Source organism: Patagioenas fasciata, chromosome 20 (assembly GCF_037038585.1).
Source record: "Patagioenas fasciata isolate bPatFas1 chromosome 20, bPatFas1.hap1, whole genome shotgun sequence".
In the NCBI taxonomy this organism is placed as follows: Eukaryota; Metazoa; Chordata; class Aves; order Columbiformes; family Columbidae; genus Patagioenas; species Patagioenas fasciata.
The window spans coordinates 4,669,224-4,688,380 of NC_092539.1; the positions used below are offsets into that span (position 1 = coordinate 4,669,224).

Sequence of the window (19,157 nt, forward strand, 5' to 3'; positions counted from 1 at the left end):
GATGCGGACAGATTTTCAACAGTGCCACCCTGAAGGTGCTAAGCTCCAGGAAGGAGAAAGCTTTACTAGCATAAAATTAAGTCATTACACCAATGCCTCTGTGATGACGGCGAGACAGATTTGGACAACAGCTTCACACATATCGGGAAGAAAGTGCATCTGGACAGCGACGTCCTGCCACAGAGAATGGTGGATACGGCAATGACGTGAGAAATACTGAGAACTTTACCTCTCCATCACCTTCTCCAGCCACCAAACCCCTCTACCATCTCTCAAGCAAGACTGTCCCCATCGGTCCCCTGCTCTCCACTTGTTTGGGCCATATGGTACATGCAGGCACAGCCTGGCCAAGAACACCGGGAGACTATTGCCTGCACTACACAAGCAACTCAGGGGAGATAGATATATATACATTAAAAAAAAAAAAATCAAAACAAAGCACAAATAACCCACATACCCGTACATCAGGGCACCAAGCGCCTCCTGCAACACATACATCTCCAAAGCATCCTCAGGCGAACCCACCAGGGGAAATGATTTACGCGGCACGGCGCGCTCCGCCGGCGCTGGCCCCCAGCCCAGCCTGCCAGCGCGGTGCGAGGGAGGATCAATCTCGCTCCCAGAAGCTCTTCTACACAGAGGGGTTTTCAGATGCAGCAACAGTGCGATATGGGAACCCGGGAGCATTTTTGAAAACAGGCTTGTATTCCATCTTGATGTTTTTTCTTTTCTCTCCCGGTCCTTTTTGTTGGGTTTTAAAATAGAAAATATACTTCTTTTTTTTTTTTAACGTGGGTATTAATACATTAGTAGATTATTATATATGTTAATAAATCTCTCACTACAAAAATAGATTTTTATACGTAAAAATCTGATTTCAATTGCAAATTGGAGGGGGAGGGTAGCAGAAGAGATAAAGTTTTATTCAAGATGTCTCCTTCGAAAGAAACTGAACAAATGTATTTTCCTCCTTCATATATTCATGAGATGACTGTTTCCCTACCCCGTTCCCCACCACCCTCAGCTCTGGGCTTGGAGCCAGCACAGTCCTTATCTGGCATGAGGCAGGGGAAAAAAATACCCTGATAGGATCAGAAGTTTTCAGTAGTTTAACAAATTTGAAAGAAAGAAGTCTCCATTGGTTTTTAATAAAGCTTGAGGTGTGGGATGGGGAAGAGGGGGTGCAGGAAAGGCTGGGGTGCAACATGGGAGGGGGATGGAGACCTATGGAGGTTTGGGGTCCCACAGTGGGGGGGAGGAACCCGGGAGCACCAGTGCACCCCACAACCCTCTGGCCCCGCATTCACTCTTTGCTTTTCCATTCCCCTCATGTATAGAAAGCAGGAGATAACATCTGCAGCTCTGGCCCTTGCTGCAGCCAGGTGAGCTGCTCCTAAAACCAGCAGGACCTGGTGGAACCCCCAGCCCCCCAGGAAGGAGCATCAGGGGCCAGAGCCCATGGCAGGTCCCTCCCAGCAACAGCTGCCCTGACCCTTCTTCATCCTCTCTCCAGTCACGGCGCTCAACCGCTTCCCAGCTAATTGCCTCCACTCATGTGTGCAAACTAACCATTTACTGGAAAATGCCACGGAATGTTAATTTCATTCGGAATTGGGTAATTGCAAAGCACTTCCATTTTTTTTTTTATTATAGGAAATGAATAAGCATTGTATTAATAGCATCGCTTCCAACTCCGACCACAATCGCGTCCCCGTTGACAGAGGCAGTGAGTTATTCGTCACCCTTTCCCTGCCTTTCTACCTGCCTTCGCTTCCTCCAGCCACGGTCCCGACTTCCAATGTTGATAATTAAGATAATGCAATAGAATTATAAACACATCACAAAAGATCAAACATTTACGAGCTGCGGTCCAACGGTCCCTGGCTCTGCCTGCCAGCTCTGCATCATGAGCATCTTTCAAAAGCAGACGGGTCTTTGCGCTCCCTGGTCTGCTGCCAGCTGGGTTCGACCTTCCCAGGAGCTGTTTCTGACCAGGGAAGCCTCAGCTCTTCCATGAAGGAAAAACTTCTCCAGCACAGCCCTCCCCTAATGTGTACGCAGCATTCCTCTCTTTATCCCATTTATTTTGGAAGAAAAAGCCTTTGGCCATGGGATGATGCCTGCTCCATTGCTCCCTGCCCCAGCACTAAGAAGGTGCAAACCTCCAGAGACTCTGCTTCCCACCTTCTCCACTCCAATAAAACCTTTAACGTACTTTTTTATGAGATATCATAACTTTTTCACTTATGCAGAGCGGAATGGGGAAGATAGGTATACCCTCAGAAGCAGCTAATGCTCCTCAAGTTATAAAGTAATTGGAAAGTTAAATAAGAACACTCAAGAGGAAGCTTCTCGATTTGGTGGTAATGAGCACATGGAGCAGCCTGGGCTAATGGTGCGTGGAGGAGAGCACAGAGAAAGCACAGCACTGACCTGGGCATATCTCCAAAACTCTGCAAAAACAGGAGAAAACCTGCTCCGGGGATCCAGCTGGGATGGGGACCCACCAAGGGTAGGAGGAAGCCTCATCTTGCTCCTGCCTGAGGAGCCTGCACTGGATGATGGACCTGGAGGTAACAACACTTTGCCATATATAAAGCAGGAGGGGGGTGAGTACGAGTGAGTCCCAGCACCCCAGGGATGGGCACAGGCTCTGGGAACAGCAAATGTGGGTGGGAAACACAGCATCATGGCCCCTTCTCCAGCCTCAACCACAACAAATCTCACAGCTCAGCAGAATGAATTTGTCAGTTAGAAACAGCATTTCCTTTGCCCCTCAGGCACGGTGACACCTCTCCCGGTATCAGCAACTCCGTGCCATGTGCCGGAGAGAACAAGGAAGCAAAGTTAACCTGGAGGCAAGCCACCAAAAGCCCATATTGCAATGCGGCCAAGAAGCTCCAGCCAGACATGCATGGCCCAAATGCCACCAAAACAACCCCATCTGCAGTAGCAGGGACCAACCACCTCCCACAGTAAGAAGCACACGGGTGCAGACAACGAAGGAGCCGAACAGCAGCTTTTTGGCTCAGAAGAAGACCTGGAGCTGATAGAACTGCCTGAAGAGCCCAGGTTATCAGCAGCAAACCAATGCCAAGCCATGCAGGCGAAGGAGTGAGGCTGAGTACAGACCCACAGGACGAGTCACAGCAAACGCTGTAACTCAGCGGGGCCGTCAGAAAGGATTGATTTGAAGCACCTTGTTAATAAGTTTCTTCTCCCGCTGGCCCTTTGGGTAGGTCGCTGCCTAATGATAAATGGGGCTGAAAGGTGCCTGCAGACCTAATATCAGTGCAGGTGCCCAGCCTCAATCCATCTTTCTTAGGAGCCAGCTGACAAAACGAACTGTCTTGGTGCCGTAGCCAGGTAAAACACGACCGGTACGAAGAGGACATGCAAAGAGCTGGTGAAGGAGCTGCCTGCCCATTCCCCTCCCCATAAAACGCATCAGCCCAAGACAGAGGGACACTCACACGTGGAGCCACAATGCCACTAAAAGCCAAGGTGAGATGTACGGAGAGTATCATGTACAAGAAAAACCCATTGCTCTCATGCAGGCAACAGGACCTGAAGCAGCTTCAGCTCCGAGCCACACATCCTGAGCACCCACATCTCTGTATTTCCAGCAGAAATGGAGAATGTTGGGATGTTCTCCTTCATCCCACACCATCTTCTGGTCAACCTGACTTCAGGAACCGGTGGCAGGGTTTTGGTCCATGGTGACAGCATGGAGCTGAAGCTCTACCATGTCCTCTGCACTTCACACAAGGTAGCTGCAAGATGCAATCCAGCATGGAAACTTCGGAAAGAGGAGAACATCTGAGATCCCTCTAGGTCTCCCAAGGGGAATAAACAGCCACCATATTATTTTTTACGTTTTGCATCAGGAAAGAAAAAAAAAAGAAGTTAAAAAAAACATATCAAAGTTAATCCCGGTCAACAACTGGCCTACAACCCAGCTAGGCCTTAAATAATGTAGTACTTTATCAATCATTCATAGTGATGCACAAAGCGATCAACAATGTGCACCTGGCATTTATATAAATATAGTTCCTGATGGCTTGTTTTCCTTGGACAGCCAAAACTTCACAGCCTATCTTCTGTTAGCTTGTGATTTTTGCCTGGATGAAAAGCACTTTGGACACCTGGGGAATCAGGACACCTGCACACAAATCTGCCAGGACATCTCCACAGGGCACCAGCAGCCCACACGACCCAGCAAAAGCCCAGGCTGAAAGAGCTGTTGCTGAGTTGAGGAGCCACAAGTCACCCAGCAGGGGCTGGTAAAGGGCATTGCTTCTTGCATGGGATGTCACACAGCATTGCCATGAGACCAGCCCAAGTCTTGCAACGTGGGGACAAATCAGCAGGACTCCAGGGAACCACCATCCCTATGGGATGCTCAGCAAAACGCTGGCATGTTACAACACCCCTTCTTTCTTCCACTCCCTACAGCACCATCAGAAGCAGTTTTTCCATCTGCTTCTTCCCTCCTCTGTCTCACGAAATTATCAGTGCAATGCTGCAAAGGGTGGGGAGAAAACCAAGAAAACCACATCAAGAAATCCAACCTACCAGCCTTTTCTCAACAGCCAAGAAGAGCCCTGACCAGCCTGGGAGGTGTTTAAATCTTAATCAGTCGTTAAGCACATGACAACACAGCACCTCCCTTGTCCAGGGAGACGCAGGACCAGAGGAGACCACCAGCTTCCCCATCCCTTCTGACCGGTCACTGGAGGCACGTTGGATGTGGGTCTCACCTCCTGAGCAGACTCACATACATCTATGGTGCTGCCTTAGGCCACTTTCTTTTTGGGTGTAATGGAGGGGGAGTGTGTCCCACAGGACCATCAGGCCAAGAGACCATCATTCATCATTCCCTTGCCTCATGTTGATGGGGACAACCCAAATTTTGGATGGAAGCAACCAGTCCGGTGTGATAAGATGATCAAAAACAAACCTAAAACTCCAGCCTGGCAGCTCTCCAGAGCTCAAAAAGCAATTAATATATTAATTATGCCTGTGTTTATCTCTCTGGAAAGCAAAGCATTTCCCAGGCAGGTGTGGACATCTCCAAATCAATACTGAAGTCAGAGTTGGCATCACTATAGAACTGAAAGACCCAGTGGCATATCCATTGTAGCCTCTGCAACTGGGGCCCCTATTCTCTCCATTAATGCACTCAAATCAGTTGGGATTAAGCATGTTGGACTTAAAGACATGTTTAATTTCTCTGATAACTAGAGACACCAGCTATGCATATGATTAAATGCTTTCCTGAACTGGGACTTGATTCCTACCCTGTTGGGCCTCTTTTTTTTATTTTTCTATTTCTTTAAAGCTGAAATTTGCAGCTGAGTTTTTCAGCCAGGAATAGCAGACTGCTAAAAACCACTTTCCAAGAGCAAGCAACGTGAACATACATTTTCAAAGGTCTCTGTAAATTACGCAAGGAGTTCGAGGGGATTAGAGCTGGAAAAAGCTGATCATGGACAAAGAGGGTCACGATCCCATCGAATCACTGAAAAGAAGACAAGAGCCCTAAGACACATCAGATGCCGTCCTGACGTATTGTCCCATTTTAGCTTCCAGCCCCAGCGAACGTTAAGCCATCGTTTTATTTATTAAAGGCTCAGAAAGCCTCTGGTTAATGCTCAGATTCAGGGTGGCACTGCATCCATCTACCCGGGATGAAGGTAGCGGCTCCAGCATTGGCACAGTGGTGTGGGCACCAGGGAGGGGACATGTCCCTGTCACAGCCAGCCATGTGCCCAGCCAGGTGGGGACATCCCTTCAAGGATGGCAATATCAGGCTGGTTATCTCTCTCCTGCTGCCCATGGGCTCTCCTGTCTCTGTCATGGAGGAGAACACCATCACTTTGCACCTTACAAAGGCATCGTCTCTGGCCCTGTCTTTACATCTCACCTCCAAGATAGAGCAAGCCTCATGCATTTGTTACAAATAACACCTCTAGAATGCTGCTTGGCTCCCCTCTCCAACTCACAGATGATGACTGGACCATTAAGTGACATGACCAGGATTACCAAAGCAGACAGTGGCAGAGGAGAGCTGGATCTACATCTCCAGGTTCTCCTGAGGTGCTGGTCCATTTTTCAGGCCTGCTCAAAAGCCTCTCGCTATCACTGCAGAGAAAAGCATCTATGGATTAAGTAAGAAAAACTTCAGAGGTTTACCGAAGTTAACACAGCAGGTAAGAAGAAAGTCCAGGAGATATGAATTCAAGATGACTGCACAAGCACACCTTTGATATGCCTACGGTATTAATCATCGGTATCATCGATAATAAGTCCTGTCTCCTGTCTAGACTTGGAGGCCATACCCAGACTGCAGAGTCTGTGAAGCCAGCACGAAGGCTCGCTTGAAAAGTCCTTTTTTTGAACATGAAAGAAACTGAGAAAATAAAGATGGATCCTTTGTTGCGGGACTGGAATTGCAGATACTCGATTTTCAAGTCTGACACCTATTTTCTGCTTCTCACCAATCCTTAGGAGACTTGGATTGGCAAAGTCTTCTTGCCAGGGAACTTGTGGGTAACCCCACAATGATGCTTGCTGGACTTTTATCTGCTTTCATGTACTGACTTCATCTCTGTGCAGCTAACATGTCTCACCTGGGGATGCAGCGGTGCTTCATGCGATGGACCAGGGGCCAAACCCCCTCAAATAGCACCTGACGGACAGAGACACAGGGCTCCTGCTGCTGCAGGATGGAACCACATTGGGAAAAATGAGAGCCAGGTATATTAAAGGAGAAAAGTAAGTTAAGAATTCCCAAAGGGCTGGAGCTTGAGGCCATCTGCTCGGGAAAGTCAGAGGAGCAGAAATCATCAGGAGCATGGACCGGAAACTACCTGGAGAAGTGAGAACAGAGGCAACGAGGGGATGGACACCACCTGCATGAATTTACCCAAATCCCGCTAACCGCAGAACACTATGTAAGCACAGGGGGTGGGTTTGGACACAGGGATCTCCCCAGCAAAGGCCAAAGCCCAGGAACTGCACCCCACGTCTGCAGACCCTGCTTGGCACCACACACACCCACAGGCACCAAACCCCCAGAGACCTCAAAACTGCCAGGGATAACCCAAAACTGGGAGGAGATGGCACAGCCCCCTTTCCACTCCAGCACAAAGGGACCCTTTTGGCTAATTAGGACTGCCTGGCTCTTGCCTCCTTCCTCGCTCCATTGCATTTTATGATATTAATTAAAAAAAAAAAGACTACTTTTCTTCAGAAACTGCCTCAGATTCTTCTTCTGTCTAAATTCATCTGGGCTCTGCGCAATGTCATCAGGTCAGTCTGTGCTCCTGCTGCAATTCTAATTCTGTCAGCTTTCCATTTTCTAGGTAGTTGAGGGATTTTTCTTTTTTTTTTTCCTTTCCCCCAAGTCAAAAATGATTTTGCATAAGAGTAATAATGTTAATGGCCCTGCACAGCGCATCCAGATTACAGCTGCAACTAGGGAGAAATAAACATCTCATCTTTGCCCTGCTGTTTATCTACCCACAGCAGAGCCCAGTATCAGGTCAGAACCTGTAATTTCATTAACTTTATCACTCAGACGCGTTTGTTGCTAGGTGTCATTATTCAGCACATTGCTCCCGTGTTTTGTTTGCGCTGGGCTTCACTTCCGATGCTCCGGCACCGTGTGGGAGCAGCCCTCCCATCTGCATCGCTGCAGAACCCTGCCGGAGACCTGGGAGGAAAGTCTGGCTCACTGATCCATGCTCTGCTCGCCTGTGATTTGTAAAATATTTGTGCTGTTTGACCTCTCGGGTAGGGATTTCTCTCCCATTTTGCAGGGTTGTACATAGCAGAGTCACCCAGTGCAATTCCCTGCCTGACTTGATACATCCAGAAGCTCCACGTGGGGAATAAAATAACCATATTCTTTATTGTGGAAAGGGCGATTGAACCCAACAGCTGCACAGCGTGGGGTGCAGGAATCCCAAATGATGGGAAGCGCCTGCCGTCAGCACGACCCGGCACCTGCAAATCAATCACTGCTTGGCACATAGGGGAAAGCGAACAGCGCAGGCAGGTGGAGGGCGAGCCGAAATGCTCCATCTTCATCGAATTTGCCATCCCTGGTAATTAATGCTGGGAAGTGACACTTGAAAGAGCTTCTAGTGACAGCCCCAGCGATGATACCTTTTGGAGCCCGCTGACAAGTCCCAGCTGATGCCTTATCACAATGCTACACTGCAAGAGCAGCAAGGAGAGCTTTTCCCTTGGGTGCTGACGGACTCCCCAGGATGCTGACACAGCTCCTCAAACAGCCCTGGTGATGGCACCAAAACTTGGCGGCTCTGGCCAAGGCAGCCAGGCACGGGAAGGTTGACCCTATCATCAAGCTAAGACCATGCTCCAGCTGGGTCTTCCCTGCTGCATCCATCTTCAACCTGCCTGTAAAACCGCACCTGAGCAGAACTGATTTCCAGCCCCCGGGGATCTCCAGGTACACAGTGTCTGCTCACACCAACTGTGGAGTTTCTCCATCCCACCTGCCGCATCCCCGCGGGAATCCCGGCTGCAGCTGCTGCTCGCGGGCACATCCACCACCTCCCAAATCACCGCGTTATCCATGCGTGGGCAAACCAGGTGGAAGTGCAAAGCCCACAGCACGTATATTCACATCTCTGCTGTAGAAATCCTAGATCTGAAGTATAGTCACTTCGTTCTTCAGCAGAGAGGAGCAACTAGTGCATACCACAGCTTGACTCTTTAAGCAAAGCCTCATCCAGGAAGGAAAAGTGCCCATCCGGGAGGAAACACACAGTGAACAGCACGGTTTGGAAGGATCAGACCAGGCAAGGCACAAACCTGCTTTGATCCAAGGTGCAAAGCCCAACAGCATCACGAGCTGAACTGGTGGGAGCATTTGTGAACATATCTCCCAGGCTGGGGTAGCCCTGGCCCCACAGGCAGCTTGTAGCCCTGGCTTGGGGGGATTTTTCAGTCAGTAAAAGAAATTCTTTATTGCTAATTCCTGAAGCCCTCAGATAGTTTAATATTCTGCCCTAGATCTTGTTTACTACCATGTGTTGAAGAGGACTGAAATGCAGTTACTGCTGTCTTCCCCACGCACACAACTGTAAATAATTTATAGAAAGGCAAAACAAAGAAGAGAATATGAAAGAATAAAAAAAGGCAGCGATATGTTACGATATATGAAAGGTTTCATTTGTTCATTCTCACCAAACAGAGGGTTGGGGAAACATCTCTTAACACCAGGGGCCAGTAACAGCCAGGCGTACAAAAAGGGGGATGCCAACAGGGATGATCAGACCAGCGCTCAAGGACGGCAGATGGACCCTTGGGCACCTCTGTGTTTGTTTGAGCAATGATAACTATCACCATTGTAATAACCTTGTTTAAAAAGGGAAAGAATAAAAAGCACTTCAAGGGTGGAAGAAACACAACCTCAGCCAGCACTTAGAGCAGTCGCAGACGCAGGCACCTGCCTCCCAGGCACGGTGCACTGTGGGGGCTCTTGCTGGCTCCGATGCTCAGAGCTGCACAGTCTCCCCCCGCAGAGCCAAGAAGAGTCCCTGTCTCCACCCCTGCCCCCCAGCACTGTCACCCTGGCTGCTCCGACAGGGACTGGTCAATCTTTATGCAAATCCCTCATGGGAAGAAGGGGGGATAGTCCAGCATCACCCCACAAGCCCCTTCTCTGCATGGAGGGAGCGGGTGCATCCCTTCCTCGCTCCTGCTGGAGTCACTCAGCAATTAGCACTAATGTACTTTGCTTTTGTTTATTGAAATGCATTTTGCTGTGCATTGCAGGCGAACAATATTAAATGCTTTCTAATGACATTTCAATAAGCAAAGGTAGTTTTTGCAGCTTCTGAAAGACAGACTTTACAAATGTACGCAATCAAGTGCGCATTAGCCAAAACACCCCGGGGAAAGTGCTGCTCTTCTCTGTGCAGCAGACAAGTCCCCGAGATCTCCCCAGGTCCCGCGGTTGTACCTATGAAGCCTGCGGTCCCTCCATCCTTGCACACAGACTGGGGCAGCACCCAGAGCCAACCCTCACAATGACAGTTCCCCAACTGCACAGAGCAGAACACCATGGTCCAGCAGCACAACTTGGATCTGCAGTTAAAGAATAACTAAACTGTGCCTCAGTTTCCCCAACACCATCCAAAGGTGATTCCGTTCTCAGGAAGGGCAGCTCCAAGACAAGATCTGCAAACCACTCTGCCGATGACAGCTCAGGACCAAAGCCCAGAGAGCCAAGCACTAGTCACAGGGCTACCCTATTTCCCTGAAAATAAGACAGGGTCTTATATTAATCTTTGTGCCAAAAGATGCTTGCGTTTTTACATGTATAACTACCTGGACACCATTTAAATTGATTTTTTTACTGAACTGTAACTAGGGCTTATTTTTGAAGTAGGGCTTGTATTTCAAGCATCCTGAAAAATCATGCTAAGGCTTATTTTTGGGGAAACAGGGCATGTATGGATGAGCACCCTCTCTAGGTGACACCACACCGGACAGACATCCTGCTGAAGGACAGGGAGAAGGTAAAGAGGAGAGAGAAAAGCCACAAACCTTTCTTTTCATAGTCGGGCTTCTCCTCCCCACCCCGTCCCAGGCTCTCCAGTGTCCGCGTCACCTGGCTGCCAAATTCATCCTCCCTGGTGCTGGGCTCTGCCCGCCGCGGCGTCTCCTCCTCCTCCTCGTCCTCGTAGTCATCCAGGATGGGGGTCTCACGGATGGGCACCCCGATGACCGAGTTGTGGGCCTGGAGGCGTGAGTTGCGGAAGCTCTCGCGGGCCTGGGGGCCCAGCAGCACCGAGGGGATGTAGTGGATCTCGTGGGTGGCCTCGGTGCTGGCGCTCTTCTGCGGGATGCGGCGGCGCTTGTGCCAGCGCCGCTGGGCGTACAGGGCCACCGTGAAGACCAGGAGGAGCAGCAGCAGTGCAATCAGCCCACCCTGTGGAGGAGAGCAAAGGGAACGGGTCAGGAGATGCACAGGGATGGGTCAGGAGATGCACAGTGCACAAGCATGCCGAGATGGGACCGGACTCTTTTGAGTCATGCCCAACAACAGGATGAGGGGCAACAGGCACAGATTGAAGCACTGGAGGTTCCATCTAAACACGAGGAGAAACTTCTTCAACTTCGATGGTGCCAGAGCACTGGACCAGGCTGCCCAGAGAGTTTGTGGAGTCTCCTTCTCTGGAGACACTCAAACCCACCTGGACACCTTCCTGTGAGATCTGCTCGGGGTGAACCTGTGTTAGCAGGTGGGTTGGACTAGACGATGCCCAGAGATCCCTTCAGCCCCAACTAGTCTGTGATTCTGTGTAACCACCACTCCCCAGGGTGCAGTTGCCCCTGCTCTGTTGTTTCTGGTTGTGATATGCCTGTGATTTCAACAAGATTTCAGCTGCAGCCCTGGGGGCACAGCACAACATATTCTACACCAAGACCTTCTCTGCAAAGCTCCCCTCTTCCCTCGCCTCCGAAGTTTCTTCAAGGCAGCTCTAAACTACAGTACCATCCAAATTAATACAGCCTTTACCAAAAAAAATAAACTTCTTAAATATCTGTACGTCCATGGAAGCGGCCTCTCCTCCCAAGGGAGCCAGCCCTGCCTCTGGCTGCTCTGGAGGTTAATTCAGCCCTGGACCAGCAGGAGCTGTGCCTGTGCCAGCTGCCAGCCTCTTCATCTGCGCAGCACCGGAGCAATTTTATCCCATGGCAGATAAGTAAAGACGGGCATGTAAACCAGCAGCATCGTGAGCAATTGGGGTTTTGCAGCACGATGTGGAACAGCCACGGCAGGGCAGGCGTTTCTTTGGCACAGGGGATGCCACAGCCCAGAGTGTTATAGAGCACGCAAAAAACAAAGTGGAGACGTGCAAATATTTCATCTGCATTTGATACGAAGCACTGTTCTGTACCCAGAGAACGGCTCCGACTCCTAAACAGGACAAGTGGTAAAGAGGTGGCATAGAAAATTGCAGCTCATGGAATGAGCTGGCTGGGGAGAGGCATCCCAGGACCACCCCAGCACCATGACCTGCTGCAAGAGGAGCCCAGCCCAGCATCTCCCATTGGGACCTTCCCACCTCTCCCTCAAAACTGGTACGAGTGAGAGAAGGGCTCAGGGATTCAGGAAAACATTGCTCAGCTTGACTTCTCCAATTTAGGGGATAAGGGCCATCAGGAAAGGTGGTTTAACATTCAAGAGATGCTTCGGGATGTCTGTGTGGGAGAAGGATGAAGCTAGCTGAGCCGGTCAGGTTCATACCCTGCAGTACTGGAGCACATGAAGGACCAGTGGGATGAGGATCCTACCTGCCCTTCCATGCTCAGAAGCAAGAAACAGAGTGGACACCTCAACCTGGAAGAGCAGAAACATGTTTCCTCGGGTTTGCACAGCACTTGATGCACAGAGACCCCAGAGCATCACAGGAGCCCCCCAGCGTGAGCCACCTGCACCCCCCACCACCAAATTGGGACCATTTTCTTAGAAAGTCCAGTTTGCTGGAGAGAAATGACAGTACATCCAACCCTCCAAAAGGGAGGCCTGGTGACAAGGACACAGCAGGGCCATAAACTTCAACATGATGAACCACACTACAAAATCAAGTCCAGTTTGAATGCTGGCATCCTTCTAGCAAAGCAAGGGCTCTCCCATTACAGGAGGGTTTCAGAATAACATGGACCTGACTCCTAGGAAAAGCCTTCTTCAGGGCATCACCACCTAGCTCCCGAGTTGCCCAGATGGACATCATTCAGACCTGGGTGCTCTCTGTGACTGCAAAGGGTCCCTGGGCAGAGCAGGGCTGCTCCTGCCGCTCTGCACCCACAGGCACACAGGCACTTGCCCTCCTTGGAAAAGCACAACTGGAGACAAGCCAGAAAAAACTCGGAAAAGGCCAGGGTGACCAAGAAAACCACGCATAAGGAGCAGCTTTGCTGGCTGGACCCAGGGAAGGGGTCTGGGTATCTGCGGCAGCGCCGGGGCCGGGTCCCTGCCTGGTTGAGCTCACCTCGCATCTGCTCCTGGGAAATGTCTTGGAGCGCATAAACCTGTCAGTGTGTTAAATTAAAGATCTCTGTGCTTGGGAGAAATTACAAAAAGGCACATGTTATTCACATGTTGCTCCCCGCTCAGTTCAAGGCTGGGCTCAAGCAAGTCAAGGGCTCCCAGTCAAGCTGTGGTTCCCGAATCCCCTGGGGACAAGCCACAGGTCTCTGCTCCACCAGCCACTGAAACAAACAGCCCCTTCTCTGCCTGAACAGTTGGGGGTACCCATGCCAGCCCCCCGGGTGAGCTCACAGTCAGCGGCTCAGCTCCGACCTGCTCCCTTCGTCCCGACCCTGTGCCGGCAGCTGCTGGTTTGACCACAATTCACACACTGGGAGAGCTTCCTGGGGAAAAGAAAAAGTGTTGAACTTCGGAGGCATTCAAGCCAGCCTCATTTTAATGTATTTTTCATGTTAAATTATCCAACTGAGGGAGCAGGAGAGAGAAAGGAGAAGGAAGGGATAATATGAGAAATGTTTTATTTGACAATGTGTCATTCGGAAACTGATTATTTCTGTCTCCGAGCTTTTTAATATTCCCAAACAATGGCCGAGCCGCACGGGGATTTGGTATTCTAAGGCTGGATTTATAATACTCTGTTCTGCAGTGATAAGAACACGGGCCTTTAATCCTCTGAGCTGTGAACATGCATATTCTCCCACGTAATGTCCTTCCTGCCGTGCTCCCACGTGCCCCGCGCCAGTCGAGCAGCAGCCGTGGGGCACCAGAGGGTCGCTGAGACCACAGGAGAGGAGGAGGGACAGGAGGAGGAGGAAGAGGACGAGAAGAAGGCTGGTGGGGCAACCCATGCATGTGCAGAACTGCAGGGCTTGTGGCACAGGTGCAAACTGCAGAAGGACAGCAGCAAGAACTTACTTGGAGCATGAAGGAAAACCGATGGAAGAAGCCACCTCAAAGCCCAAGAGATTGGATGCTCATGTAAATGATGAAGGCTGATGACTTGGAGGGAAATCACTGTTCGGGCATCTGTCTGAGATGCTGAACAATTTCTGAGCAGCAAGAGGATGCAAGTGCTGCTTCTGACACAAACCAACATCCCTCTCTATCAAAGTGGTGGAAGATGAGGGAGTCCTGCTGCTCCTCTGGGGTCTGGACAAACTTTCTTGCAACAGGCTCTGGCCCTTCCCAGCTCTGCCCGGGCTCCTCAGTCAGCAATGGTCCCTGGAGCAGGGTGGACCTGGCACAGCCGTTCAAAGCAAAATCGGTGTAAATCAGCACAGGGTTCAGCCTGGTGCTGACCTGAACACCAGTGCAAAGTTTTGCCTTGGGGGGAAACATATCCCTATTTCTTTTCTAACTTTGAAGCCACTATTGCTCCCACACAACATCCAAACCCAATTATCCTCCATCACTGTGCTGACAACCAGCCTCATCACAACCAACCTGTTGCTGGGTGAAAACGGGGCTCTCACAACCCAGGGCCATCACTCCAAGGACAGTCCTTGGGAGCAGCCAGGCTTAGCCCATCACAAACCTCGCACAAAAACCACATCGCACCCCACACCTTCAGAGAGGTGGAGCGAGCTGCACCCTGATGCCAGAGCATCACATTGCCCAGGGGCGAGCCATGGTAAGCAAACAGGTATCGGCAATAACCACACAATCCTCAGAGCTCTTCACACTGTGTACTTTTTTCTTTTCTCTCCTTTTTGGCCGTGAAGGTAATTAAACACTAGAACAATTTACCAAGGGTTGTAATGGATTATCCATCACTGTTGATTTTTTTTTTTTTTAAATCAAGCCTGGATGCTTTTAGAAAAGTTATGCTTTATTTCAAACGAGAAATAAAGAAGGCTTCAGGGAATTCTTGCAACCTGCGCAGAACTGCAGGGCACAGCAGATGACCCCACAGTCCCTTCTGGTCCCCTAATTTTGTCCTCCCCACACTTCTCCATGAGGCACAGCATTCAGCTCTAGAGCATCTTATCTTTTTCAAACATTTCACCCCATCCCAGGTCAGCCCAGACACAGAAAGCACCACCAGACTGTGGACACAAACTGGCAGGTAAAGGCACGTTCAGCTACCACAGACCAAAGAGGGAGATGCCACCAGCAAGGACCAAGCCTCAGACTCCACAGCTCAGCACAAAAACCTCTCCCGGCTCGTCCCTGCCATTGCCGAGGGCTGTAATAAAGCAGTGCTCAATGAGCAGGTGTAGCAAACATTTGCATTAGGTTTTAGCCATGCTGTAATTTGAGCTAAAAGATTTCTAATTAATTTAACTAAAAGCGATGGCGAATGGCAGCATAGAGACCCTATAAATGTCACTTCACCAGGAGGCAGCTTGTTCTCAGACACAAATCTCTCCAGGCCATGTCCTGGGGTGAACCACAAACAGAAGTGGGATCATCTGATTTAGCCGTTATATTAATAACAGTGTCTGTTAATTGGCCATCAAACCTCTTGGCCATACTCAGAGAAGACACCTAATAGTGCCCAGGTTGGCAGGGGGCAGCCCCAGCCCTGTCCATCCTGTCCCTCCTAGCTCTGTCCATCCCGTCCCTCCCAGCTCTGCCAGCACGTCACTTTGCCAGGTCAAACCCTGTACCAGGATCCCGTGCCCACACGCCAACCAAGCTACACTCAGGACAACTTTGGAAGCAAAATACCACATTTAACATGCTGATTTGCATGGCATCTGCTTCTTCCCTTTCCACATCAAACCTCCCCACCCATCTCTCCCTAGGACTCCTTTGCCTTATTCTCTTTCTTGGCTGTACCTCTCAATTTAAATATTTCTTCTGCAAATCTTAATTAACATGCTGTTTGCACCTTCTTTCAGATCATTAACGATGAAAAATAAGGCTGATCTCTGCAGACATCTCCGCAGAGTCTTCCCTCTCCTGCCCGATGCCATTTATCACAACCTGCTCTGCACCCTGCTGCCTCCTCACCTCCCGGGGCACAGGACATACCCGCAGATGGCACACGATTCCTCCAGCTTTAAACAAATAGCAGGGCAGGGGAAAATATGCTGTAAAGGTGTTAGATAGCATGTTCTTCCCTAGAGCAGGGATAACATCAGCCTCTGGCTTTTGTCCCCATCATGAGGACGTGTCTGTACACTGTCCCATCGCAATCAATAAAAAGGGAGAAGAGGTCCCAGAAATCCCAACATCCCTTCAGCTTCATGATGAGAGAAAACGAGCAGAAGAAAGAGGCCCCAGATCACCCCATCCACTAACACACATCACACACAAGGGCAGGGACATGTTACTGGAGCCTCCCAAGGGCATGTGAGGACATGAGGACAGGAGAGAAAGAGGGTTGTGGGGACCAGGTTTTGCAGGAAGTAGCTTTATCTCCTGCAAGAGGAAAGCAGGGTTCATGGATAGAAATGGAGCAGCAGCGTGTGGAATTTGGGAAGGTGCTGGATCCTGTCTCAGGAGATGCTCACACAGGCAGGGACCTGACCCAGCCTCCTCAGTCCTCACACAGCCTCTGCCAGCAGAAGGGATGTGCCAACGTCAACTAGGGATGGAAAGATGCTCATGCTCTTCCTGCACGAATGGCATGAGAAGTTGGGAGCTTGACTTGCAGCAAGGATCATTCAAGAAGTAACACCATGGCAAAATGCATGATGCTCCTGGGAGAGCTGGGACATCTCTGGAGATCACCTGTCCAACACATGGTGCAGTGCTGGCAAGTCTTGTGGATGGGGGTGATTCCAACTGTGCTGCCCAAGCAGGGGACACATTGCCCATCCCTGTCCATCAATCACAGCCACCCTCTGGCAGCCGGTACCCCCACAGGTCAGTAAATGAGCGCATGGACAGGGGAGCATCGGGCAGGGAAAGTGAGGCAGAGCATGAGGATGAGACCAAGGACAGACAGCAAGCCCCCATGAAGACTTGTGAGGAAGAGCTGAACACCAAGATAAAGAAAAAATAAAAACATTCCAGAGAGATCTGGTCCTGATCTCAAAACCACTCAACCCCACCTCTCCATAAGACAGTAATGACACAAGGCAAATCTACTAAAAAATACAACATTTTCTCCCTGCACGCTTCAAATCCCTGTTCAAGCATCTCTTCACCAAGGTGCTTAACCACGCGCTTAACTTTAAATATGTGTTTAATTCCCATTACAGTCCATGAGACTGTAGCACACGCCTCAGCGCTTTGCTGAGCGGGGATGGCTGCTTAAATTGTGGCCTGAAGAGAAACGTTTTATGTCTTTTTATTCCCTTTTTCCATAGTTCTTACATCACTGAGCTCTGGAGATGATAGGACACAATTTTCTGTTGTTATCATCACAACCGTGTCACCCAACTCTGCCCAGAGCTGGCAGCGCCTACAAACCACCCTCTCTGAATGGGTTCATACTGGTGAAAAGGAGAGCAGGATCCGGCCCAGGGGTTCCAAAGGAAGAGTTCCCACAGGATTACTCCATCAGTTCCACGCAGACCCATCATATGCGTCTGTTCTGCTTGCTATGCCGTACGTACACACACTGGGCATAAATTTAATAGCATATACAGTCCTGCAATGTATAACGCATGCACATGAGACGAGAGTTACAGTTGCTGTGGGAACCATAACTTTAAAATCTCTGACTCTTCCACGTTAAAAAAAAAATAACTAGTCAGACAAAAAGTCACATTTCCATATAATTTTATATTTTTTTAAGCCACGCTGAATTTTGTTTTGCCGTTTCGGCCAAGAACAGAAACAAAAAGGAGGAGAGAACCTGCCAATCAGCATTTCTGTGCCATTTAGACATGCAATGTGATGTTCCAGTAAATGTTTTATTTGAATGGTCTCCCAGACGCAGGCTGTATGCGAGCACCAAAATACACAACCCTCAATCACACCGAACACGCCTGCACATCCCGAGCTGCACATCTTGCTGGGATAACAATTCAAAATGACTTCTAATCCATTTTTATGATGTAAAAAAAAAGGCATTTATTTGCAGTGAACTGAAAGAGGAGGGCTGGAGGTGATTTTATTAAGCACCTGATTGCTAGCTCGTTTTAAAGCCAGAGCGCAGATTGCATAAATTGTGATTTTAATGTGCACTAAACGGTTCACCTAAATCGGCTGACCCGCTAGCCCGGAGCTCACCCTCAGAGAGGGAAGATTTTAAAATGCATAAGGTCTTGTGTGTTCGCGCTTGTGTTTCCCTAATGCGGGCAGACTGGCTGAGCGCAAAGCTGAGACAAAAACAAAAAGCTTTTCTATTTTCTGAAGGAGTTGCAGTTACCGAGCCCCATCCCTCCTCCCCGCCGAGCTGCTAGGGACACCTCCACGTGTTCCTACCGCTCAGCTCATTTTCACCCAATACCCGAATTGCGTTTTAGCCGTATTCCAAAGGAGAGGAAAAATCCATTTAAGAACAATCAGTCCCCACACCCCCAGCAAGTCTCATCCCCAGGTCTCAGAAGGGCTGCCACACGATGCAGGTTGAGAGTGCCCAGGGTTGTGCCAACACACAAAGCACCCTCCAATTAAATGCGGGGCTAAAGGAAAGTCCCTCAAAACCAGCAAATGCAGAACCACCACCTATAAAACGTCCTTTTCTGCACCATCTTCAGAGCAGAGCCCAAATCAGGTGAGGAGCATCCCAACGCCAGTGGAGATGCCCTGCGGTCACATCCCAGCAGAGGGGAAGGGGAAAATGGGAATCCATCCGATATCAAAGAGACTGCAGGAGCCTAAACCAGCTTCAGCCCTCCTGTTTCAGGGACAGAGGGGAACATCTCATGGGGTTTTTCCAGACCTTCTTGCCCTGAGCTGCAGACTAAGCTCTGCTCATGCAGGTACCCCATCAAACACCAGAGCATCTGGTGTATCACGCTTTGCTGTGCTGGCCAAGCCACACCGCTCTGTGTTTTTCTGAAAGCACTTTTATCACATTCACGCTTTACCCACTGCCCAGAGAAGGTCACAAACACCTCCACAACTTCTGCCCAAGCTGATGCCTTCTCCTCCAGAAAAAAATGCAGAATATTCATTTTAGCATCTAATGGAGAAGTCAACCTGCTGATCAGCTGGACCCAACAGACAGAGCAGCACAGTGTTAAGCCCAGAAAAAGATGCGTAGAGGTGTCACAATGAA

General features: G+C 49.8%; 1 protein-coding gene across 2 annotated transcripts in view; it reads right to left on the reverse strand.

Moving 5' to 3' along the window:
- ASTN2 (astrotactin 2) overlaps nt 1-19,157 on the reverse strand; it is a 312,197-nt gene that overhangs the window by 222,393 nt on the left and 70,647 nt on the right. For both annotated transcript variants that reach the window (XM_065853591.2, XM_071817431.1), the window contains exon 3: nt 10,585-10,969. In XM_065853591.2, coding sequence (XP_065709663.1) covers nt 10,585-10,969 — 385 coding nt within the window. The remainder of the gene's footprint in view (nt 1-10,584; nt 10,970-19,157) is intronic.